Source organism: Rhipicephalus sanguineus, chromosome 5 (genome assembly GCF_013339695.2).
Source record: "Rhipicephalus sanguineus isolate Rsan-2018 chromosome 5, BIME_Rsan_1.4, whole genome shotgun sequence".
Taxonomy (NCBI): Eukaryota; Metazoa; Arthropoda; class Arachnida; order Ixodida; family Ixodidae; genus Rhipicephalus; species Rhipicephalus sanguineus.
In genome coordinates, this window is record NC_051180.1 from 11,888,716 (window position 1) to 11,914,061 (window position 25,346).

Sequence of the window (25,346 nt, forward strand, 5' to 3'; positions counted from 1 at the left end):
TTTACTTGTGTCGGCGTCGATGCAGCCGATTTCCTGAACTCACAAACAAGGAGTTCAACACATGACTCATTTCTGTTTTCCTCAGCCCTAGTCCCAACAGTGCTGTCATAATATAATGTACTTAAATTAACTTGCCTAGTTTTCTATTCCGATGCATTCAGAAGTGTAAGGAGTACTTACTAGAACCACTGTGGCACTGTCAGGCTAAAACATCGACAGTGGCCGACAAGAGCAATAAGCAAGTCTGAAACAGTGATCATGTTTATTAAGGGCATAAAATATTTCTTGAAAATCTACACAATCTCAGTGTACATACAATAACAGTGCAAGCTGCTCTGAAATGCGCAAGTTTGCGCTGGTTGGTCCATGCTATACATTGGTCACAGAGTGACAGCAGATGGCAAGAGTCCATTCTTTCCACTTGTCTTATCCCATGCAGCGTTACTCAGTTTGGCTGTGGGCTGCTTACAGCTGGGCTTACATCACTCACATTAAGCAAGTGGTGCGTCACATACACTGATCATGACTGCATTAAGACTGCAGCATATTTGAGCACTGTCTACTCAGGCCTAGCAAAATTTTTATTTGTAGAAACGGGCTGCATTATACACCAGATTTGCCGAAGACTCAACATATTAGGTTTCAAGAACTTTTACCTAACCCTAATGGCTGAAATGGGAAACAATAACTTGCGACATTCCAAACACCTGTGACTAACCCTGGGGTTTTAGTGCGAAATTCATAAATCTAACTTTGTCAGTTCTCTTTTTTTTTTCTAATTACCATGGAGAGCTGCTTAGTCTTTCTTTAGTGCCTCTCTGAAAAAGCACAGCTTAAGAGTCAAAAGCTTCGCAAAGGGGAGTGCAACTTGAGAAAGATACAAATACTGCTCAGCATTACATTTTATTGGCTTCTATTCATCCCGTCGCTCACTCTACATGACTAACCCTGGAGAGATGGCAGCCGACTGAACCCATGGGTGTAGAATGCGAGAAAGTGTTGGAAGACAGCGGGATTGTGGCCCACCATGCCTTCCCTGTGATTGCAGCTTTCAAAGAGCCTGTGTGGCTCCCCTGCCACCCAGACCTGGTTCTTGATGCCTTCGTCAGTGGAGAGGTCCAGTGTATTCAGCTGGTACGCCAGAAAGCCAAATGTTTCGGCATCACTGTACGTGCATTGCAGAGCCACAGGCTCTGGTAAGGTCAGTGTGTCTGCCTGAAAAACAGACGGGCACAGTACAATTTGGCAGATTTGGCTATGCAGCTCTGGAAAGTTGTACGGGTCTCAAATTAGTCTATTACCACCACCACCACCAAAGTGCTTAGTAATGTGATGCCACTTTTATGAACACTACGATGTATTTTGCAACTGCCATCATGCTGTCCTGGTACTGATCTTGTGTGCATGGCTAATCCAAGGAGTCATGAATATGGAGTCTGCTGCTGGCACGAGTGTGTTGCATATGCACATTAGCGTTCCTGTTCAAGGGCACTTTTGGCGCCGTATTACATACACTGCTCCGAGCAGAAGAAACCATAAATGTCAAGCTAAACACTATAAGTGGTCATCCTAGAATGTGCAGCGCTCGCATGTTAGATACCACACCAGCACTCCTTTAAATAGATCAGTCAGAATGTAAAGAAAGACATACCCCATACAATTGCCTGGCTCTGGCTGCTGCGAACGTGAAACATGCAAGAATGGCACGGGCCATCTTTTCCTTGGGAAACCAGAAATAGTAGTAGGGGTGCGTCACATGAAGCGTGTGTGGATGCTGGTTGAGTGCCACTCTTGGAACAGCTGAAAGATGGACAGAACACAAAATGACACTTCTCGTGCCAAGCTTTGACATCCAGACATAGAACAGACCTGCCTGCTTTACCACCTGCTAAATGTCCAAAGCCAACTTTCTCTTATAGGTATCTGCTTAATGGGCAAGCCTTTCACTGCACTACCGCTTCATCCATACTATGGCCGTGATATAAATAAATAATGAAATTCAGTGTACAAATGAAAATCATTTCATAAATACATTACGAAAATAATAATGTGGCCTAGCACAGCTTTCAAGAACCAGAGTTAAAAGCTAAAAAATGATAAAAAGGTTCTCAAATTCAAAATGTAGGTTAGTCATTTCAGTACCCTCTATCCTGCCTGTCGTTCTCACTTAGCACCTTTTTTACCACTTATGAGCAGTGAAACATTAAACATTTAGCATGCATACATCTTGTTTTGCTGCCATCTAACCTAACCTAACACAATGTAACCTAACACAGTGATTTGTTCTGTGTTCTGTGCGTCTTCTATAACATCTCTGTACCATTTCTTTGCTATAATAAGTACCTAATTAGCTCAGACATGTACCTTGTCGCCGCAGTACCACTCTCTGTACCGGTTTTATTGTAACATGCATGGGGAAGTACTCTAATATGATACATTCTACAGCACAGTCTTGGTTTTATTTAAAATTGCAGCCGTTCAAGAGTAAAACCTTGTGCCACAACATAAGTTAAAGGGACACTAAAGGCAAAATACAACTCGGAATGGACTTTTGAAATACCATTCCCAGAATCTCGTAGTGCTTGTTTCGTGCCTAGGAAATGCTTAGTTTGAATGAAAATCACACTTTAGTGGTCCGTATAATGTTAGCTCAATTCAAACCGCCCGCCTCTCAGGGCCCCGTGACGTAAGCGCTCCCTAAAGCCGTCTTTAGTGGGTGTTACGCCAGCACTTTCTGTTATCTGGCAACATTGCACCTCCACCAGGAACACACGCAAGAATATTTGTTATGCTTGTTTTGTTGGCCACTGCTGCTTGCATTGTAATGCGATGTTTTCTGTGGAAGTGCTTGATACTCGGACACCGTTGTGTAGGGAAGCTGCATGCGATCCGGCCTTCAGTGTGGGAATACGGCCGTCCCATGTGTGTGTGTGTATTTGTGCTGGTGCCGTTCGGTGAACCCGTAGTCTAGACATTATACCTGTGGTGAACTCTAAGTGCGCCACGGTGCGGCCGTGGCGCTGCCAGCGTGATGAAGAGCGGCATTTCTTTTCCTCCCTCTGCACCGCAACAAAGGCACGAAGGAGGTGCGGAAAAGGAGAGAGGAGAAGGGAAACCAGTCTACTGAGTGGTACCGAGACTCCTAACAACACGCCTCGTCTCTGCGTCGCTTCCAGGTACCAACAAGCCTCGGTTTACGCTATGCCTCCAAAATGCAACACGATCAACCAATGTATACAGTGAAATCTGTGTGCGCAGCCTTTACTTGTGTGATCCACGCCAGACCAATGTTCATCCCCTCTGACGTGTCACGCAGAAGGCACCTGACGACTCATTTGGCTTTGAAGCGCGGAGAGGGACGGGTCACGCAAACAGCCACGAGAATGATATGCAGCCCTTCCTATTAATACAGTTTTGCTTTTTTAAAACCTTGAAACCATTTCTTTATTGTTCCATTTCCCTTACATGGGCATGCAGCATCCTGACAATACATATTGACAAAATAGCGCTGCGAGGAAGCAGTGCATTGAAGGGCGGTTTACACGACTTGCTTGCATTACGGTTGATTTCGTAATCCTCTGCACAAAAAGGCAGTGAGCACAAGAGTAGATTTTGCTGTTGTTCACCCCACATTTGTAGATGTGCGGCACTTAGACACTTTGAGCGTAGGAGTTCACTTCGTGGCGCCCATTTGAAAGTCGTTATTTTCGTTGATGCAGCAGACATTACATGGATGTGGCATTTTCTCTAAATTGCAGTCAGAGCGAGTTTTGCGAGCCAGCAAAGCCTGCGCAGCAATATGCAATAATAAAACTACCCTTGAAATGCGACTACGCAAGAGAAAACTACCACTGAGACACGACAGCTTGAGCGGAGTGCAGCCCGGCAAGAACGGCATTTTTGAACCACCCGTGCCATTCGGCATGGTAACGCCAAGTTCTGTTTTCCACGAATCAAAGAGAAACATACAAGCAGCACGTTATTATGTGTTGTAATGCACCGAATGTTATCTTTTATTATAAGTAGTTTGAGTACTAGTTATTAATTGTACTCTGGACTCTTGACGTCATCGGGCTCATTCCAAAATGTCCCACTGGTGGCGCATATCGTGTCCTACATTTACCTTAATTTCTCGATTAGTAGAGCACTGCTGTTGGTAATATTGACGTTTTAGACGCTCTCACACATTGACCTTTCACTCTGACATAAATTGTTATTTCCCTTTAGTGTCCCTTGAAAACACATTACTGAAACACTACCTATGGTACTTCTATTTCCAAGTGCACATATCCCAGTGATCCATTGAGGCAGTAGCAATGGAATAATGCAATAATTCCACTTTAGTTACTTTGCCAGCCATACTTTTTCTAAAGCTTCAAGATGTTCTGCTGATGCTACTGACAGGATCGACTGGTCGTGAATGTTGGATCATAAGAAAGGAGTACAACTGAATACAAATGATGGCTACAATGCACTGGCTTAGGGAGCATGCGAATTTGGTCCTGGCACACACCATGACAGAAAGTATAACTTGCACAACCAGGGGCAGCATTTCATGGCAGCGTGTTCAACTTGAGAGGAGGGAAACGGAGCTATCAAAATGCAGGCATCTTCCACTGCATGCTCGCCGACAAAGACATAGAGACGGAAGCCTTACAAGGAGGAGAGCATAAACTTCAAAAAAAGAAAAAGAAAAATGAAAGAAAAAAATAAAAACGATGGGGCAGGAACAACATGTGTGGCTCCTTTTTCAGTGCCATTCCTCTGGCACTTTGACTTACGATAGATGTCGTCCATACGATAGATGTGGCCCTTGTCCAAGTCAAGCGTGTACTTGGCAGGGTACAGGTCGGGCATCGCCATGTCAGCCGTGGCCTTGACCTCCTCGGGGGTGTTAAAGGCACGCAGTGGAACCTTGCTCGTGGTCAGGGTGTCCACCTCACTTTTAAACACCACAGTGTTCCCATCTGCCAAGCATAATTTAAAAGGGGCAGCTGAGGGTCACAATAGCTTAAGCCCACTTAAATAATATGCCTGCACTATGGTGCTGCAACTTATATCTAGTAAAGAATTTAGCGAGCAATTGAGAAAAAAAAATAGTGCGATCAGGTACACACCTGCCTTTTGGAAGCAGACATTGCTGACCACATCAGACAGGCGGGTGCGATCCATGGCCTCTGGAACTTGGCTGGTCAGCTTCTCACACAAATGATGGTAGCTGGCAAGCACTTGAGAACTGCAGGCCGCACAGGAATGAGCTTTTAGTGGGCAAGAGGCCAAAGCTGAAGGAATTAAATGGGTAAAAACAAAGCAGTGTAGCTTTCAAGGAAGCCTGCTATGACTGTGGGCAAGAAGGACCGCTTTTTTCTCACCTGCAGTGAATGCAACAAAGAAATGAAGAAACACCCTACTCTGAAAAAATAAGAGGTGATGAATGAAACCACATGCTAGTTTAGTGTTAATAGTATCCTTTGAATCATAGCAATCTTAACCTGTTCTGCAATATCATCTCTAAGGTCACAAATTTACAATGTAATAGAATGTTTGTGTGAATTATTCTACAGTGCAGTAAGCACTGCATACATATTACCTTCTTCATTGGACTGATATATAATCAGTTTACAGCTGCATGACTGAATAACTGTTTTCTTAATTGATTAATGTTGTAATCCAGGTAAGTTAAAAAAAAAATTAATTACTTGCAGCTTATGGTCAATACTTTAGCCTCAATTCTGTCTAAGCAGCTGTTGCAGAAAAAAGCCAACTCAAATGTTTTTTTAGTGGCCCATTCACGACAGTGAAATGTGAAGCCACATGAAGTCATGCTCTACGCAACGCATAGAAGGCGAAAATGCATTTTGGCGGTCTCAGAGTATGCGTCTTCTCCATACCGATTCTCTTTTGTTGGCCAAACTGCCACGTCCACTGAGCTAATGTATGACAGCGACGAATGTATGAAAATTGGTAGTTATGAGAAATGTTGGTGTTGTTTTCGTTGAACCTTATATTCGCTTTCATGGGTGAACTATTTTAGGTGGTTTCCCAGCTTTCTGAGAGCTGTACAGCCATGGCATATTGGCGGCGAGGACATACCGTGGCACCGTCTGCCGGAATCTCTCTGTGACGTGTAAAACGACATCACGTGGTACCGGCTGCACGAAGTGTTCTATGTCTCCAGTGATTCAGGCTGTTCAGCCGCGGCTTTTCTCGCTTTGCAATCGTTGAATGTGTTTGTATTAGCTGCAAAAGAACCTAGAGTGTTTGCTAACAAAGGTTTTTAGCGAGCCAACATGCGGTCATTGTCGCGTCGTAGACTTTCGACGGAGTGCATGCGCGTGGCACAGTGGACGCCGAACGTGAAGAGGCACTCTGGTAAAAGGTGAGTTGTTATGAAATTCACCTAGTAATCTGTAACTCGAAGCATTCTCGCATCTCGCGTACATTTATGTTTACTGAGGCAAGCGCGACTGCGCGCACCTCTCTCTTGCTTTTGCGCAGAAGGTGCACGGCTGAGAGGTAACGTTTCGATCCACGTGGACTGCCACGTGCGATTCACAGCAATGCCTCACCCTAGTATTCAGTGCGTAATCAAATGGCCGAGTGCAAACGATGCACTGACATTGGTTATTAAGTTTGCATGACCTTTCATAACGGTGGCCATGAGCTCTTTTGCCGCAATAACAGTACTGTTCACAACAACCGTGGTTTGTGCGGCTTGCCACTTTCACCAGAATCATTGCCGGACGATGATTTACAACAGATATATTCTAATAAGTGGAACTTTAACCGCATATATTTTTGTCTCCTTAATCCACGCTTCGCTTCCGCTACATGTGCTTCAATGTGCGAGGTGTATTGACTGATGTGATATCATACGAGCACGTTGCAATCTATGTGCATTGCTTGCTCCACTATTAATTACAATTGCTGTATTTTGTTTTCAGTGACTCTGCCGGTCTCTGGCATTAACCAATTCGTGCACCAGCAGCTCAGCACGTCACTGCTGCTAACAGAAGGAGAGGCAGTGTATGAGGCCAACCACACTTGAATGTGCAACGCAAAAGAACAGCATCAGGACAAAATCACCCTCGCTGCCCTTGTGCTGGAAACATCTGGGATAAGCCTTCCAGCCTGGCGTGAATAAACGTCATAAATTCCTATGTGTACAGTCCCAGAAAGTTCCACGTCCCACTCACCGAAAATTTTAGCTCCAAAGCAGTACACAAAATCTTCGCGAAAGCTCTTGCTACCCACGCAATAACGAATGGTGGGTTGCTTCCCCATTCTCAGCTTTATCAACCACGCATCTCGGCGCTTCTTGGTTTTGGGGTATGCATGGAAACTCACATCAGGCTAGGTCGAATACGTTCGGCACTGCGGCACTGAGCAATAAACTACACTGAAGGAAAAAAGAGAACTTAAACCTTGGGTTGACGTGGTTCTCGCAGCGTTGGTTTTCGGCGGCAAAGGCGAGTCACGTGATGTCGTTTAACGCCGGTCTCTCCTGTGGTGGCCTTCGAGGCCAATAGGTCTGCATTTGCTAGGCCTCAAGCTATGTATTATTTTGGTTTTCAACACCAAAAAAAGCAGCAATGGCTAGCTGTGTAGACTACTTCAAAAGGTTATGTGTAGGAGCTAGGCCACCAACGACAGCACGTATAAAGTGCAGCAACTATACCACAAATGACTACAAATGTTTGCGACTGCTTACAGGACGGAACGGTGTAAGCTCATGTGCGATTGCAGAGCTCCATACTGTTCGCACAAAGTACCTGAAGTCAATCAAGTTGTGGAATCAAGGCACAGTACCAAGTATGATCAGCACTCCGTGATAACACGCAACATATGTGGGGCCATGCAAATGAAGAAGGTGCTGATTTCATCGTTACAATTAGTTTTCTGAAACTAGCTCATTATTCAGATTTTCAAGGCCTTATAAATGTAAAAAAAATTTGTCAGCAATTCTATATATGCAGCTAACTTCAGTCCAAGTACAAAAAGACTTGCATGCTGATACTTCCACTCGAATGAGATGCGTGAGTGAAGGTATCAGCGCAGTTAGAGATACTAAGCAATATGTATTTAAAGAATTTTTGATGGAATGGATCTGTGGACTGATGATCGCTTGTAACAGACAAATTGGACATCTTTCTTTGAAAGGAGCACTGACACAAAATTTCAAAGGCGGGATAACTTGTGGGATAGATTTGTGTGGGCACATACATATCGTCTATGAAATATCAACTGACAATATAGCCTAGAATATATTTAAAATCAATTTTAAGGTGCGTGTCGTGCCACTGCATGTGAAACGCGCCTTTGGTTTTCGTGTAAACAACCAACTGCCAGCTGCGTCACGAGTTTGTGTTGGCTGCCACGATCCTTGCAAGCACTCTCTGCTAGCAGACCTTTTCAATGGAAAGAGGGGGCAGACTTGCAGGGGAGTACAAAGGCTGATGTCCTCGCCATGGCAGTGCATTTTTGGGGGGGTCACGCATATTTACGTCTCAGAGGGGATCCAGGAAGCCTTGGTTAAAAAGAGTTCTCAACGCGGTGCCCATGTGCATGCAGTTCTGTGTGCTCGCGTAGCCAGCTATGTTTACATGAAAACCACTCTGGGTCCCGCCTCACTCGGCGCTCTCTGAAACCAAAACTGCGACTGGGCACTGTAAAACCATCTCCATATAATTAACCATCGCGCACTCGAGTAATCGAGCTTTCCAGCCATGATAAGTGGGTCGTTCGCTACTTATTGCAACAGAAAAAACAAGATGCAAAATTTTTGTGTCAGTGCTCCTTTAAAAGCAGCATATTGCCCCTTCAAAGGGCTAAGAATGAGACAGAAACTTACACCTTGCGATCGACGGGTACTCCGAATTCTCGTGGAAAACTCATGTGGGGCTGTGTCAGATCAATCCTCTTGGGCAGTTTCACCTGGGTGCAGTCGTACAAGTGCACCTGCGCAAGGGCCTCTTTGGCAGCCGCCTGCTGAGCTTCTCCAAGGGTGTGCAGCCTAACGTGCTCCGAAAGTGCTGTGGGGAGGCCATCATACCGGACTGTCTTGGTCAGCAGGCACATGTGCTTGTCCCCTGGTGTTAGTGCAAAAGCACACAAAATAGTCAAAAAGTGCACTGCATACTCCCTGGCCACCAATTCCTGTCACAGTAATCGTACCACTTACAGAGCGCACACAAGGTGGTCAGCCAACAAACACAGAACTGAAAGTGACTTGTCTTAGAAGTGAGGCTTTCTTCTCCTATCCCGCTAGAGCTTGGCGGGAATGTTGTGAATGAATGTGTGGATGTGTGCGAATGCTAGAAGATGGAATCTCCAGCAGACCCGCTTATATTATCACTTAATTTTGACCAATAAGATAGTCATTGATCACACCTGTGCAACTGAACGATAAATCATGACACAAAGCCAGCACATATACACTAATGGTGGATCATAAGTAGCACAAAAGCACGACAAAATGGAAAATAGAATAGCGCTTGATATAGACCCTTTTCGAAAAAGTGCACCCCTAGCGCCGCGCACGCAAACTACAGTCTGCCGCCATTGTGTGGGCACCGCAGCAGACGACGCAGGCTTCGGCAACGTGCCAGTGCGTGACATTTCAGCACCGCCGAATTGTGAACTGTCATCAACGTTTTTCGTAGAGACGGCGTGCTGCAATGGTGCAGACGTGCTGCGTTCCCATGTGCCACCATCGAGGATATCGCGACGAGAACAGCGATAAGGTATGCGATAAAACTTGAACAAACGCACATGCTCTCTCTCCGTACGCGATGTCAAACGGACGTGCGGAAGGGCGTCGTTTTGTAAACGCGCTACAGAAACGGACGTGCTTATTTCACAGCACCATGTGTAGCCTTGCTTTTGCGAATGAATAGCCTTCACCCGAGTGCCTGCATGCGGTGAATTGCGATAGATTGTTTGTGCAGAAATACTGCGAGGGATCGTAAGGCCAGCCAGAAAAATAAAACTGAAGTTGCGTATCATTCATTTAGTAGCGACAGTACTGGCGCATATCGTAAGCCACATGTCAACATTTTTTAGTACAGACAAACAGGGGCGTAGGCAGAATTTTCTTTCGGGGGAGGGGGGGGGGGGGGCGCACCACCCTGATCTGAAGTGAGGGCCGCACAGGCAGATGTTGTCGAGTGTCATTTTGTGCTCTATGTGCCATGGCTAAAAAAATTCGGGGGGGGGGGGGGGGCAGGCACCGGGCCTGGTGTGCCCCCACCCCTGGCTACACCACTGCATACAAATATACCCAACGCGTGGCGTCCGAAAAATAGTTGCATGGTGTGGCTTGCGGCAGACAGGATTTTCACTGGTTGCGGTCGCAAGTTCCGGGACAGTGACGTCCTTCCTTTCCTTCGGTGAGAAGTTTGTAGTTTGTAGCTTTCGGTGAGAAGTTTGTAGCTTCGGCGAGCCTTTTTTTCCCGGTCCGGGTGCGCATGCGAGTTGGCTCTGGTCACGTTCCCGCAACCGCGGCAGTCGCGCCAAACTGCTCGTCCAACCCGTTGAAGGGTACAAAATGTTGCTCATTGTGCAGCGGAAGCACCTCAGAAAGACCAACAGATAGTACTAAGAGCTCGTTCAAGCACGCAAACGGTGAGATTTCAACGGATGACACGGAGAACTAGCCGCCAACACAAACATCACAGCACTCACGCATTTGACGGCTCGCTTTCCATGCCCTCACGATGGCGCTGGCTATCCCATGCTCCTTTGCGAAGCGAAACTGATGAAAAGCCCACCATCAGGTGGCGTATTTATGAAAAGGGTCTATTGAGCAGCTTCTTATTCTTATTTTTCTTATTATTTTCTTATTATTTGGGCCCCTGAATAAGGATCCACATGTGCACATGATTTTTTCCGATTAGTATACTGCATCACTTTCACTTTCAAGCGCTTTCATCAGTTCCAACTTCAGAGGGCTCCTGTAATGCCTTCATGGTGTTAACAGCGCTGTGATGATTAAAGTAAATAAAACTGTACGATGCAAAAAAAGAACATTACATTTGATTACAGAAAATTTATTCCCTCAGCTAGATCATTTGGAGGGCGACCTTCAAACTAATAATTTGCTTTAGCCATTTAAGGCAAATAATTGAAAAGTTAACCTAATTTTGTTAATTAGGCATAAAATTACACTAATTATTCTTCATCTAAAGGCTGGCATCTGGGCACTCGAATGACATCAATAATGTCATCATTTATATAGGTATAACATTAAAATGTTCGTACAGCTTTATAAAAACACCCGGTATAGCAGGGAAGGCTATATATTTCTTGTTTACAGAGTCAGGTCAATGCCACTTAGCAGCACTGAGTGTAACAGGAATATATTGCACATTCCAAACAAAACCTACGCAGATGCTGTGAATCCCCCATTAATTCAACCAACAGAGCGAGTAAAGCCCTGTCACATGAAGATTTCGACCACTGATGGCAAAATGCCAGTACTGACCTTCGAGGAGCCGGGACTTTTTGTGCACAATATAGGCCTCGTGGTCATGCCAGTCGGGGTTCCTGCTATCCTGGCGCATTTCATTCGGTCTGCCATGGGGTTCGGGAAGGTCAAACCTGCAGCAGCACAAGTCATGGACGTCATCATCAGCCCTGTTTGAGGGGCACTGCATAACTTATGCACCTGCCCATGCTGCCTATACTTACCAAGTCTACACTCACAGCGAAGATAATTGTGTATTCCGGAAATGTAGCTGACCACTCCAACTCATCTTTATATCCCTCACCTTTGTCCAGCACAAACTGAAACTTCGTCTTTTTTTTTTTTTTTGCTTAGAAAAGCACAGGACTGCATCATGACAACTAAAGCAAAGGTTTCCTTACCTCTTCCTTAGGATTTGGTGTCAATGCAGACCTGACAGTTGCTGCTGGGTATTGTCCAGTGTTTTGAGGGGCCCCTCACCAGGCCCCAGTGCAAAATTTGGATTCAGATTCTGTGCTAATCCAGGAAATGCCGAGCTCTGGTCCCTGATTTTAGACTGCGCACCAACTGCACAATATTTCTCAGTGTGATGCCACACAACGATCATTCATGCACGAGTTTAGAGTGCAGAAAAATTATTTATTTGAAAATGAACCAGTCCTGACTTGCCCAGCGTTGGGTGTCCTACTTTTGTGCCCACTGTCTTGGAAGCGCAGGAAAGCCTGGTGAGCCCTTTGTAACAGATGACACAGTGCTGCTCTTGTCACATAGTAATGCAAGGGCAGCATTGTTCTGCATTTTTTTTATTAATATGACTACTTGGTGGAAGGAGTACATGTTCAGAGATCTCTAAGGTCCAGTTGTTGAAGTAAATAAACAAAGAATTACAGCATGCTGTATTCGTTCCATTTTAGTGTTCTTTTCTTTTGCACTCGCATGTATGTGCTCATGATTAACTTCCTCAGGCAGACTTTACTGCCCTTATATTACCAACATATATATGTATGTCACAGCCATTACAAAAGGTAAATATGCTTCACATTCCTACACCAGTCAGTAGGTGACTCTTAAGGGCTCGTTTTTTTTTTGTTGTTATACACGATATTAATGAGAACTAACAGACAATAACGCCAAGGAAAGTACAGGAGGTGTTATCTGTAGTATTTAGGATATAAATGTGAAGAAAGTAAAGTGGACGAAAAGGTAACTTGCCGCCGGCAGGGACCGAACCTGCGACCTTCGAATAACGCGTCCGATGCTCTACCACTAAGCTACGGCGGTGGTCGTCCTCCAGTCCACTTTATGGGGTATATATGTGCATTTAAACCTAGGAGTGTTAGTCAGCGCCAATCACAGCCATGGCGGCAAGTGTGGAACACTCTTTTTTCTGCCTGTTGGCGTCACGTAGCACATGATCTTTTTACGAGCTGGAACACTCACCGCCATGGCTGCGAATGGCGCTGACTAACAATCCTAGGTTTAAATGCACATATATACCCCATGAAGTGGACGGGAGGACGACCGCCGCCGTAGCTCAGTGGTAGAGCATCGGACGCGTTATTCGAAGGTTGCAGGCTCGGTCCCTGCCGGCGGCAAGTTATCTTTTTGTCCACTTTACTTTCTTCACATTTATATTCTAAATACTATAGATAACACCCCCTGTACTTTCCTTGGCGTTATTGTCTGTTAGGTCTCATTAATACACCAGTCAGTGTAACACGCTCATTCTCTTGCACTAGGCGGCACAGCTCATTCGTTGCTGCACTTTATTCTTCAATTATAGTGCACCATGGGCCACACACAGGTGAGATGCGGCACTCGCATGACGTGAGTTTGTGCAACAGTTCACATGACAATGTCGAGAACTAGCGCAGAAATCGCAGCCAAATTGAGAGGACGTTACACCTTGACGTAGGTGCAACCAGTTTATACACTGGATGTTTTAATTTCACGTAACACGTTAATCTCTCCAGAATGCCAGCCGCTAATGTACGGGTGCGAAGTAACTTACGGTTCCGGCACAAATTCGTTTGCGGCCACCTGGAGAGCATCGTGAATTTCGACCCCCTTGTCCAAGAGGGGCTGCGGCGTCCGGAACTTGACCACTCTGCGCAAGGTTCTTCTGTTCTTCCACAGCCTTTTGCGGAAGTAGATCTCGTTTTGTATGCGCAGCACCGCAGTCAACCTCATCGTGCAAGGCCAGCGGTGACAAAACTGTTCCTCTCTTTGGAGGCCGAGTGACTACACGCCTCTGCGGATGAAAAGAAACGTTTAGTTTCATTCTTGACCAAGCTCGGCGACAAGTTACATGCAACGTGAAAAGAAGGGTATACTGCTGAACCAACTGAGGTAATGTAGTGCACTAAAGCTGAAACAACGCAATATCAAGTTTCAAGTCCAGCTCCGGCTTGAAAGACAACCAGTCAACGGGCACTTTCGATCACGATCTAGTTTCATGACAGGCTTATTTGCGCAAGATGCGGAAGGGAGCCAATCGCGGTCGACGAACTTTGTCACGATCGGAAATCGTTCGCGGTCGAAAGTGCCCGTGTGACACCTGAAAGACAAGCAGCAATACGGCAGAGCAAAGCAGCCGATCTCTGCCACTCGTAGTCTACAGCGAAGTTCTTACTAGGGAATTTACGCAGGCACTATGAATAAAGAGCGTGCCAGGCTAGCATACTAGCCAATGTAACTCGTTTGCCCTGAGTATTCTGCGCCGCCCACTTTATTATAATTTCAGGTGCTCTCCATAGGCCCCGGAGTGTGGCCTGCCCTGCAAGAGACTTCCGCAACACAAGTCAGAACTTTACGAACTTTACTTCGAAGGGCAAATGTTGGAGATATATTTTCAATAAAAAAAAGTGAAGTTCTTGCATATGAATAACGCAGGTGTTTATGCAGCAAGTGCATCATGCAACGGTAGTAGTAATGAAGTTACCTACTTACTGTTAACGATCACCACAAAACTAAAGCAACTCGCATTTCGGCACGCTGCCCATTTAAACGCTCATGGAGGCTGCCATATTGCCTAGTGATTCGCGTCTTCGCATAAGATAAATCGTTAATATAGCTGTTAGTAATATTTATTAATATAATTGTATCGTCGCATAATAATGTTTTTGCTATGCTATTAAGGGATATCTCGTGGACAAATAATGATGAAGCTATCCGGAAATTTGCAGATGGCGTAGGCGGCGAATTTTCCCAGCATACATTGCGCGCTCACACACGTTTCGGTCGTTTCGGTCCTTTCCCTTCGCAAGCGCCGGCAAGGTACGTTTAGGCCTAGTTTAAGTAGCTCTATTTGAGCATTTTGGAGCGAGAAAAAGGCTACAGTACTGTACGCACCGTAATTGTGCGTGCTCTTTGATTGTTGTGGTTCAGTTATCGGGGGAGCCAGTCTAGCGACTTACAAGAGCACCGCTGATGTGAGCGTGGGTGCATCTGCCATGTGACGTGCAGTTGTGTTCGGTGATCATTTGTAAGTGAAGTCCGTATGTGTTGACCCTATGTTTTCGATTGCGCCTTTCAGATGCCTTCTGTCGGAGTCAAAGACGTTGACCAGCAGGCGTTTGTGCGGGCTTTGTCTGCCTTCCTCAAAAAGTAAGCGTCGAGATTGTTCTGGCATGTTATTGAGGTCTCCGTAGGAAGGCCTAGCAAACTGACTCAATCTTGATTGCCCGTCAGGTCCGGCAAGCTGAAGGTTCCCGACTGGGTTGATGTAGTGAAGACCGCCATCTACAAGGAGCTGGCCCCTTATGACGAGGACTGGTTCTACACACGATGCGGTGAGTTGAATGACGTTGATGGACGCGTGTTGCAGTAGGCACCTCTGGAGCGCGCAGTAATCTAAAAATTCGCCGCCCTTGCGCCTTGCGTGAGCTGTTCGTATTTCAAGCGCAAACATTTTAACTTCACAGAAGATGCTAGAATTGTGGAGGAAGCGTTTGGTGGCAGGTGTGACGTACTGCCCCCATTCCTGGACCCCGTGTTCTTGCAGAGATGATCCCAGCGGCCAGGACTCTAAAATTTTTGTGACGTTTCACGCTGTTACGAGTGAGAGCAGATGTATTGATGTCAGGTTTCTGTTTAAAGACAAAACACAGCCCATGAAGTCCACCAGTATACCCACTTTGCACATCATCATTTGGTATGCAATAAAGTAATCTTGGATATAATCGGTTGTGGCTAGTGGAAACGAGCTATACCATTGAAGCGAAACTGTGTCACTAATAATGCTGTGCAATAATTTTGCAGGCTTCGTCATTACTGATTGGGTCTATTAAGTGCTCGCAATGAAGGGTTGCCCAGCTTATGACATAATTGCATTCCAAGGCCATATAGCTTGTATGTGCAGAAGAAATGCAAGTGAAAAAGATTACAGCTCAAAGCAGCTGTGCACTGTGTGCCTGCACGACGCAGGTGATGTCAGTGGGAATGACTCGAACGCGGTAATACTCAATTGTAAATGTTTGGGTTCGTTGGCATGACCTCTACAGCGAAGCTGTATATAACTAGGTCATTCATAACTCCATGAACAGAAAACCTCTAATGCAAGTATGTCAAACCCAGCTACTTGCCATTCGTCCTCCAAAAATGAAGTCCATGGGCAAAACTGTATGTACGATAAACCCCACTACGCACCACTGGTCCACTAAAATTGAAGGAAACACACGGGCGCTAAACACCAACGTATGTGCCTCAGAAATTGGGCAAACTCCACTACTCGTCACTAGTCCACTGAAACGTTGTGAAATAATGCTGCAAAAACACTCGTACTGCTCAAATGTCTAGAGATTGTGCACATTCGTTCGACGCTAGACGACTTGTGCAGCTCAAATTGGAAACTTTCCTGGAGTTGTTGAATTGCGAAGCTTTTAGAAGTGCTTGTAAAATATTGAAGTTTCTCTAATAAACTAATCGTCACTCGCCAGGGATATGTGCTACGGTACTGGTAGTTCGGTGCCCATTGTATTAATCTTTTTAGTGCATACAGCTGTAAGACGGCCAAGGAGGAGATGCGAAAAATCGAATAAAAGAACATGTACAAGCTATACAACTCTATAAACAAAATTTACTTTAGGATCAGTCTTTCGTGCTCTGAGAAAAAGTAAGCTGAGTATGAATTGCAAAGCTGCCAAAATACAGACAGCTATGGTGTTATCAACAATGAAACTTACACAAAAATGATGTGCTTTTTCAAAATTGGGATTGCCTTGTTCTGAAAAATCATGTGAATGATTCCTTCTGATTGTATGCCCCCGTTACTACAGCATCTGTGGCACGGCACCTGTACATGCGGTCTCCATCTGGTGTCAAGTCCATGCGGAAGATCTATGGTGGCCGGTACCGCCGGGGTGTTCGCCCATCTCACTTCTGCCCCGCCTCTGCCAGTGTGGCGCGCAAGGCCCTCCAGGCCCTGGAACAGCTGAAGCTGGTTGAGCAGGACCCAAGCGGGTGAGTGGTGCTAGGATTGAAAACTTTTGGGCTCTGTGTCGAGTCACGTGAACCTTGTGGTACTATAATTGAGATAAACAATGGCAGCACATTTGCCTACTTTAAGGAACTGCAGGTCACCAACCCAGGGTGGTCATAAAATATTGCAACTGTACATTTTATGCTTGACCTTGAATTCCCGATAGTCGACTTGAGGCTGCCAAAATCTGCTTGTATGCTTTGAAGACAAACTTATTGCCATTATTAGTCCTTGTCCTGAAATTTTTGTGGCATAAAAATAACTGGTTGAAATTGCACATGTTCAAAATTTCAGAGTAAATGAAAATATCAATTCGTAACAGATATTGTTAAGCATACTATAAGAACTCTTCCTTTCTCTCTGGTGCTTTGCACCCACAAATGTGAAGAATAATTGGATCTTTCTGTTACTTCATTTGACACTCCTAAGTGTAAATTACCTTTCTTGCTTACCAGTGAATACAATACTAAACACAACACAGAATTGCAGTCTGTATGCTAAGATTAATGCATGCTTTAGTAATGTGCATGCTGTCCTCATTATTTGGCTGTGATTATTTAGCATGAGCTGTTCGTATAGCATTTCAGGTGTAGATGCTTAGCTGATCTGTGTCTTCCAGTGGCCGCAAGCTGACCAGTCAAGGCAGGAAAGATTTGGACCGGATCGCAGCACAGATCAAGATGAAGACATCTGTATCTGCCAAATAGATGCACCCTTTCATTAAAATGTTTTGACCACATTTCCAGCGTGCTGTTTGTATTTAAGCTGCACATTTTAGTAATGTCACTAGTGCTGTGTTATGCTTATAAAAGCGCCTAACAAGTCTGACAAATCTCTGTATGAGAAACAAATAGTGTCCATGTTTGTGATGCAGTGAGTCATTTTCATATTAGAGTAACAAAAATTTACAATGAGTAACAAGACAAAGTTATGTCGAACGGGTACTGAAGTGCAACACTTATCGTGCAGACTCTGTGCTCATCAATGTCTGTTACAATTGCAAGTCTTAGTTGTGCTGTATAAGAAGTATGAAGCACTGGAAGAGCAAATCTTTAATTTTGCTACTACTAGTCTCTGTGCTAGTTGCAGAAGCAGTCGTGTTTGGCTGTATCAATTGATTTAAAAAAAGTGATCTGTTGAAGCACCACCTCTAAATGACCATGCCACGTATTGAACAATGGACTCGTAACATTTAACGCGTTGCGCTTTTGAACATGGCATCACTGGGAAAGGCTGCTGTTATCGAGATACGTGCAGTACTGTTAGAGAGTTTTAGCAAGTTACGGAAATACGGTACGCAAATACGGTAAGGCAGTACGGTAGCGTTCCTCCTTTCCCGCTGGTTGTGCTTTTGCCGCTCCCCGTTCCAGTGACAATGCGTACCCCAAACGACAGGTGTCTCGTTAACAATGCGTGGGCTGGCGGGCAACAATAAGCCGTGACAACCCCACAGTAAATTTCGAAAAAGCTTTTGTGGTGTTGGGGTGCCTTCCCGGCAAAAGGTCGACGACCTGGAAAGGAGGAGCGGTACCGTCCTACGGTAGCGTATTTGCGTACCGTATTTCCGTAACTTGCTAAAACTCTCTATTGTCTCCAGTTAGGACGTTTGCCTCGTGCAACGAAGACTGCAGGCGGCGCCATTGGTTGCCAGTACAAAAATTTTGCGATGGCCGAAAGTACACTGCACCCAAAGAGTGCAAGTCTTCTGTCACCTGGACGACGCTTTATTCTGACCGGGACTCCTCTCTGACGCGTTGTGCCAGCGGGTGCAACACGCACCGTTCGGAATACACTGATCGGCCGACCGCGAGCGCCGGTTGCCATGGCAACGCATGTTGACGGTAAGCATGGCTAGCCCACGCGTGTTCGAGGTTGGCATCGGCGTTTTTATTCTCGCCGTGCTGTGGACAACATGCTGCTTGCTTTGCATCTTCCTGTCCAAAACGCAAGGAATTTCCCGGTGAGTCGATAAAATGTGCTGCAATAATACCTTGGTTGGGATAAAATGGTTTTGCTGTAGGCGCTTGCTTGTCTGACGCGCGCTGCGTGTGATACCTAGAAACTGCGCTGTACAGTTTTAGATTTTTAGCTTAAACACACCGTAATTTGCCCGTCGGAAACAGAAATGATCATCATCATGAACCGGCACGCGCTCTCTCCGTCCTCTTCTTCATCGTCGTCGTCTTAAATTCGCTCCCAGAACATGTGCGGCGATTTCTCCGGTGCGGGATACAATAATCTGATGGGCGAGACAACGAGTACAGAGAGAGAACAAAAAAATTCTTGGCGAGGCGGGATTCGAATCCGCGTTCCCACGATCCGAAGGCGAGCATCGTAACCACTCGGCCAGGGGCGTAGCCAGAATTTTTTTTCGGGGGGGTTCAGCCATACTTTATGTATGTTCGTGCGTGCGTTTGTATGTGTGCGTGTATATATACGCAAGCATAAGTGAAAAATTTCAGGGGGGGGGGAGGTTGACCCCCCCCCCCCGGCTACGCCCTTGCACTCGGCTATCCAGGCACGCTATCAGAGCATAGCAAAGAAGGACGGGAAAGGAAAGTGAGGTGGAGGGAAGAGAGTAAAGCGTAGCATAGAAAGAGAAAAAGATAGAAATATAGAGGAAATAAGCGAGAGAGAGAAATTAAAAGGAAAGAGAAAGTGAGGGTGAGGAGGAGAAAAAGAGTACGGGAGAGAGTAAAGCATAGCATAGACAGAATGAGCAAGAGAGAAATACAGAGAAACAAATGTAGAAAGAAAAAGTGAAAGAGAGAATCAAAAAAGGAGAAAGAAAGAAATTAATAGAAATAAAGAGAGAGGAAAAAGAAGACAGAAAAAATGTAACGAGAAGAGTCACAGTTTCGCCGCAACGGCGAAGCAATGAATGCGATAGCAACAAAGTGGAATGTAACGCGAAGAACGGAAAGCAGCTCGAAATTACCAGCGCGTCGCTCGAGCCCAAAGGACGCACGAAAAGAACGCGCACAGGACGAGCGCGAACTATCATGCGTCACAGCTCGATACTTGAAGCGCACTGCTGAAACATAAAGCAGGACGCACGAAACGAACGAACAGGTATACACACGACGAGCGCGAACTAAACGTCGCAGTTGTTACGCATTTCTGTTTGAACAGCTTGCTCTTTCGCAAACGCGGCCGCTGCAGCGAGCGAAGTGACCTTCGTACGCTCTGTGATTTCAGCGCGGACATCGCGGGGAAAGCACAAGACATATAACCCCCCGCTCTATCCCGCGCCCGCCCCCCTTCTTTCCCTGAAATAAGCGCGCGAAGGCGACCACGCCCTGTAGGGCAAAGAGCATCGGCGTTACAGTGGCTAGAATATCGGCGTTCGCAGGAGCGGGGCGGCGACCTTTAAAGCCCAGCGCGCTCCTCGCGCCATCTCGCTGGTAATGAAGAAACGCTTATAAGCGCCTGCCGTCTCTGAGTCCGGCCAGCGGTAAAGGGTGTGTCTATAACGCTCGCCGTTAGCTACGTGGACGATCTACGGTGGACGATGTGCGTTTCGTGGCGTAGTGGCTCGCGCCACGCGCTGCCGAGCGAGAGGTCCCTGGTTCGATTCCGCGCTTCGGAAGCAATTTTATGAATTACTTTTCTTTGGAGCTTTTATATGTATATATATATATATATACCGGGTGTCCCAGCTATCTTTAGCCAAGGGTTTAAAAATACAATATTAGAGGCAGGCGAGTGAAATCACTTGCAAATTACTGACAGTCACCTTGCGCACTACAGACAATTTTTTGTTTGGCAATTAGCTAATTTGTTAATTATGAATATTTAATTAAATTGCAAAATATTGGCTGTAGGCAAGAAATGCGGCTTGCAAAGTTCGAGGGCGTCTTCAGAAACCCCAATTCCATTATTTGCGATAAAGGAAGTCTCACGTATACCATTTTTTCCCAAGCTGCAAAGAAAGCCCGCGAAATACAAAAAGAACCACGTGACTAGCGCATTCGCCCGCCGCGAGAATGCTGCCGTCAGCCGTGGTTTGAGAGAACGAAATCAGCTGCGGCCACGACTCGCCAGCTCCGTTGCAGCAGTAGGCCCATAAGTTAACGGTGGTTTCTTGGCCCGTTGCCAGCCAGTTGGCGCGCGTGACGGTGCAAGTTGTAGCGAGCGCGGGCCAAGGAACCACCGTCAACTTATCGGCCTGCCTCTGCAACGGAGCCGCCGAGTCGCGGCCGCAGCTGATTTCGTTCGCTCAAACCACGGCTGAGGGCAGCATTCTCGCGGCGGGCGAATGCGCTAGTCACGTGGTTCTTTTTGTATTTCGCGGGCTTTCTTTGCAGCTTGGAAAAATGGTATACGTGAGACTTTCTTTATCGCAAATAATGCAATTGGGGTTTCTGAAGACGCCCTCGAACTTTGCAAGCCGCATTTCTTGCCTACAGCCAATATTTTGCAATTTAATTAAATAATCATAATTAACAAATTAGTTAATTACCAAACAAAAAATTGCCTGTAGTGCGCAAGGTGACTGTCAGTAATTTGCAAGTGATTTCACTCGCCTGCCTCTAATATTGTATTTTTAAAGCCTTGGCTAAAGATAGCTGGGACACCCTGTATATATATATATACGGTGCATGACGGCGGCGGCGGCGACGGACAAAAACCAGCCGAGACTGTCCATATAATTGCTATCGCAATAAAAAGATTTTGTTTGCGAGGACATCGACTAGTGGCTGCAAATTAACGGTATCTTCAGATGGGTGCTGCTGTCTTCAATGCTTGCTGGCTATTTACACGAGCGCTGTCTTACACTAGGCTATTTAACCGGATGAAATGTGCCGCAGGTTTAAAAGGCTGACTGGGCGCAGCGGGCACTGTGGGGGAAGGGCGAAAGCATTATATGGCCAATGAAGGGAAAAATCTGACGAGCATCTGGCTAACATTGGAAGGAAAGAAAACTGTGACGCCACGTGGGTTTTTGACCAAAGGGACCAGGCGCATATCCAAGTGACCAGTCAAGTGTCAAACATTGATTCAAACTTGTCACGGGTTGCTCCGGTCTCGTGTAACAGAGCAGCCGCCTTTTCTGCGCACCCAGCGTGCTCAGTTTCGATGTCGCAACAAAAATTTGATTACGAGTATCTCAAATTGTGTGAAATTTTTGCGATTGCCAAGAAATGGCTATGCCATAACTTTTTATGACCCACAACTTTCCCATATAGACTACTGCCCTCAGGTTGACAATTAAAAAGTTACTTTAAGTTTTTATTCATTGGTAATTTCAATGAACTTAAGGTGCGGCAACGCCTCAGTGTAATGTTCGTGTGTGAAGACTGCAAGTGCCTGACTGTCATTGCATTCTTACAGACAATTTCTATAAAAAAAGAAAACCCTGCACTGTGCTTGTGTGTAATATATACAGGGTTTCCAAAATATCACGCAACACAATTTTAAAAAAGAGGAACGTCGTTACGCGAAGCATACCTAGCACATATTGTTCCCAGTAAACTGTAGTAGCCACAAATTTTTTGTTAACGAGGTTTTGGTAATTAGTCCTAATTACATTTATAACTCGACAAATACTTACCTAGTCATTAAAATGTCAATGAGGCGTACTATGTAAGCATGTTCAAATGACATCTAACTGCGCTATTTTCAACAATGTACTAAATGCGTGCTTGCCTTATTTTGGCTAATAGAGAAAGCCAGTGAAATCTGAAAAATGACATGTAACTAAACTGCAGTGCGCATGAGGAAGCAGTGCCCTCAAACAGGATCACTGTGAGGTAGCAAGTCAAGACTACGCTCCCACCTTTTGCTGGTGGGAGCGTAGTCATGTGTTATTTTTCATATTTCGCATGCTTTCTTCATCAGCCGAAAAAAATGGGCACGTAATTAGTACACTGCTGAAAATAGCGCAGTTAGATGCCATTTGAACATGCCTACATATGCCTCATTGACATTTTAATAATTAGGCGAGTATTTGTCGAGTTAGAAACAATTAGGACTAACTAAACCTCATTAACGAAAAAATTAGTAGTGGCTACTGCAGTGTACTGGGAACAACATGCACTAGGTGTCTTCGCGTAACGACATTCCTTTTTTCTTTTTTTCATCGTACTGCGTGATATTTGGGACACCCTGTGTATATACTGTATATATGTATTCATTTCCCACTGGTGGAGACTGCACAACACACGTTACGAATCTGCTTACATGTATAGCCACATATATCAGCTACAGATACACTGTAATTGCACAATGAAACGAACAACACCTTAATACCAACAACTACCGTATTTACTCGATTCTACCGCGCCCTCGATTGTAACGCGCACCCGTTTTCCGCGACCAAAAAAAAAAAAAGTAATACATCGATTGTAACGCGCACCCATTTTTCGTGAGAGAAAAGAACAAAAAAAGTCCGTAGGAGTCAAACTTCGCACATTCAGAAGAACATGTATTTGGGTTTTAAAGAACTAAAGTTTCAAAAAAGTAAAACACGAAGTCAAAAAGCGGGCCTTGCCGCTAAAACTGTCACCGCTACGGCGGCGAGACGAGTCGCGTAATGGATCAGTCCTCGTCGCTGTCAACGCTCTTCGATTTCGGGAAACCGGCCCTGCTTTGGTCCACTGAAATCTTTTCGTGAAGCTTTGCTGTAAAAAATCTTCTGCTTCTGTTTGCGCCAGTCTCGCACGCACGTTTCGGGAACTCCGAACTATATCCGAACGACCGCGATGCGGCCCGATTTCCGTCCGTCTCTCTGCACATGTAATAACTATTCTTTTAAATGCGGCATCGTGGTACACTCGTCGAGTATTCGGAGTCTGCACTTCCATGCCGTCGATGCGAACGCAGAACGGGATGACAATCTCCTCAGCACACCTACGAACTGAAAAAATTGCAGAAATCGTAGGAGGCGGCCATTTTGAATTGTCGATGGCAATACGATAACCGAGTTTCTTTTTTTTTTTCGGTACTCGATTCTAACGCGCACGCGATTTTTGGACTCGTTTTTCCGGAAAAAAGGTGCGCGTTAGATTCGAGTAAATACGGTATATTCCTTCAAGCAGAGCACTCCTTTACAGCTTCTAAAAGCACCCAACTGTTCGCACATCAACAATCATTGTCGATGGTCCGTACACAACCGTTTACACAGCAATTGTAATACAAGGAGGCATCCTCGCACCATGCCTGATATAGTGTCCGATTTAGGGGGCCTACGCAGTAACCCCACTGCAGTAGAACACGTGTCATTTTCAGTGAAACAAGTATGAGAAGTTACTTGCCAGTTTTACAACTGGTCAGCACTCAATAAACTGGCCCTTTGCTGAAGAATGGTCCTTAAAGTAGCCTGGCAATTGCAATTTTGCCTTTTGTGTGCTATGACCACAGCACTTTACCCACTAATGAAATTCAGACAGACAGGGATGACCAACCGGTTTTTAGAGCAAAAAGAAATGAAACTAATTGGTGGCAGAATGTTTTTGTCTGGTTGCACTAAATGAACAAAACATTTCATAAGCCTTTCAGCAGTAGTTAACATTGAGACTTCCAGCATTTGCTCTGCTCCTTTAGAGAATACAGAACCCCAATAAACTTGCACATTTTAAGTTTGTTATAATTCGCTCTCATACAATATGCTAGAAATGGAACGTCCTTTATGAAAAAATCGAGCTCTATTAAAAGCAATGTCTTATGAGAACTGTTTTAAGCACTCAAAAAGCACACATACGCACAGTTTCATGTGTTACACGTCCTTTGCAGAGCTGTTGGTGTGTTTGCTGTTGCACTTCTGGCAACTGTGCTACTACTCGTGTTGCCACAGGGCGAAGGCCAGAAACCAAAGGACAGCGACATCACTGACTCACTGTTCATCTGGAGGATCACACTTACTGTCCTTTTGGGCGTATGCGCACTCGCATCACCCATGATCATGATCAAGGTGCACTGGAGTGTGCCTGTGCAAGCAAGAAGTCTCAATAGATTGAACAACATAATTAGACGCCGTACTGTCAGCATTCAGACATCTGAAGAACAGCTGTAGCGTTTCAACAAAAATGTCCCTTTAGTTTCTCATTGGTAGGCCCTGAATGGGGCCGATTCTGCTGAAGCTGAAACAGCTAGAGAGAGAGATAAGGGGAACGCAGGGACCTTAACCAGGCGGGAGAAACCAAGTATTTCTGGCTACAAATAAACCAGTCCAGTTTTACCTTGTCACTGCTGAAAAATCCAACAGGACCACTCCAGGTGACATCAAAGGGCAGCTCGCTCGAAGTAGTTTCACAAAGAGCAGCTACGAGTGTTTGGCAATGGGACAAGTATATGTACATGTACATATTTTGTGTTCCTATGTGACATAGCTTCTTTAACTGTTGTGCTTGAACACATAGGCATACTTTATTTTCACTCTGTTTGTCCAAATGGCTGATGAAG

The 25,346-nt window shown here is 45.4% G+C and overlaps 3 protein-coding genes across 3 annotated transcripts; 2 read left to right on the top strand and 1 right to left on the bottom strand.

Moving 5' to 3' along the window:
• Window positions 1–887: 887 nt before the first annotated feature.
• Window positions 888–14,533, bottom strand: LOC119393218 (39S ribosomal protein L37, mitochondrial). The gene is made up of 8 exons (XM_037660075.2): window positions 14,414–14,533; window positions 13,476–13,715; window positions 11,483–11,598; window positions 8,852–9,089; window positions 5,118–5,236; window positions 4,782–4,967; window positions 1,652–1,800; window positions 888–1,215 (listed from the first exon to the last, which is right to left on the bottom strand). Exons 2-8 carry the CDS (start codon window positions 13,652–13,654, stop codon window positions 943–945), a joined length of 1,260 nt encoding a protein of 419 aa, XP_037516003.1. The 5' UTR covers window positions 13,655–13,715; window positions 14,414–14,533; the 3' UTR covers window positions 888–942.
• A 119-nt stretch (window positions 14,534–14,652) lies between these two features.
• On the top strand, window positions 14,653–17,676 carry LOC119393222 (40S ribosomal protein S19). The gene is made up of 5 exons (XM_037660077.2): window positions 14,653–14,740; window positions 15,000–15,070; window positions 15,155–15,255; window positions 16,741–16,924; window positions 17,563–17,676. The coding sequence occupies exons 2-5, from the start codon at window positions 15,000–15,002 to the stop codon at window positions 17,648–17,650; spliced, it is 444 nt and encodes a 147-aa protein (XP_037516005.1). The 5' UTR covers window positions 14,653–14,740; the 3' UTR covers window positions 17,651–17,676.
• Window positions 17,677–18,790: 1,114 nt separating this feature from the next.
• On the top strand, window positions 18,791–24,962 carry LOC119393223 (transmembrane protein 218-like). The gene is made up of 2 exons (XM_037660078.2): window positions 18,791–18,903; window positions 24,678–24,962. The coding sequence occupies exons 1-2, from the start codon at window positions 18,791–18,793 to the stop codon at window positions 24,955–24,957; spliced, it is 393 nt and encodes a 130-aa protein (XP_037516006.2). The 3' UTR covers window positions 24,958–24,962.
• The last annotated feature ends 384 nt before the right edge of the window (window positions 24,963–25,346 follow it).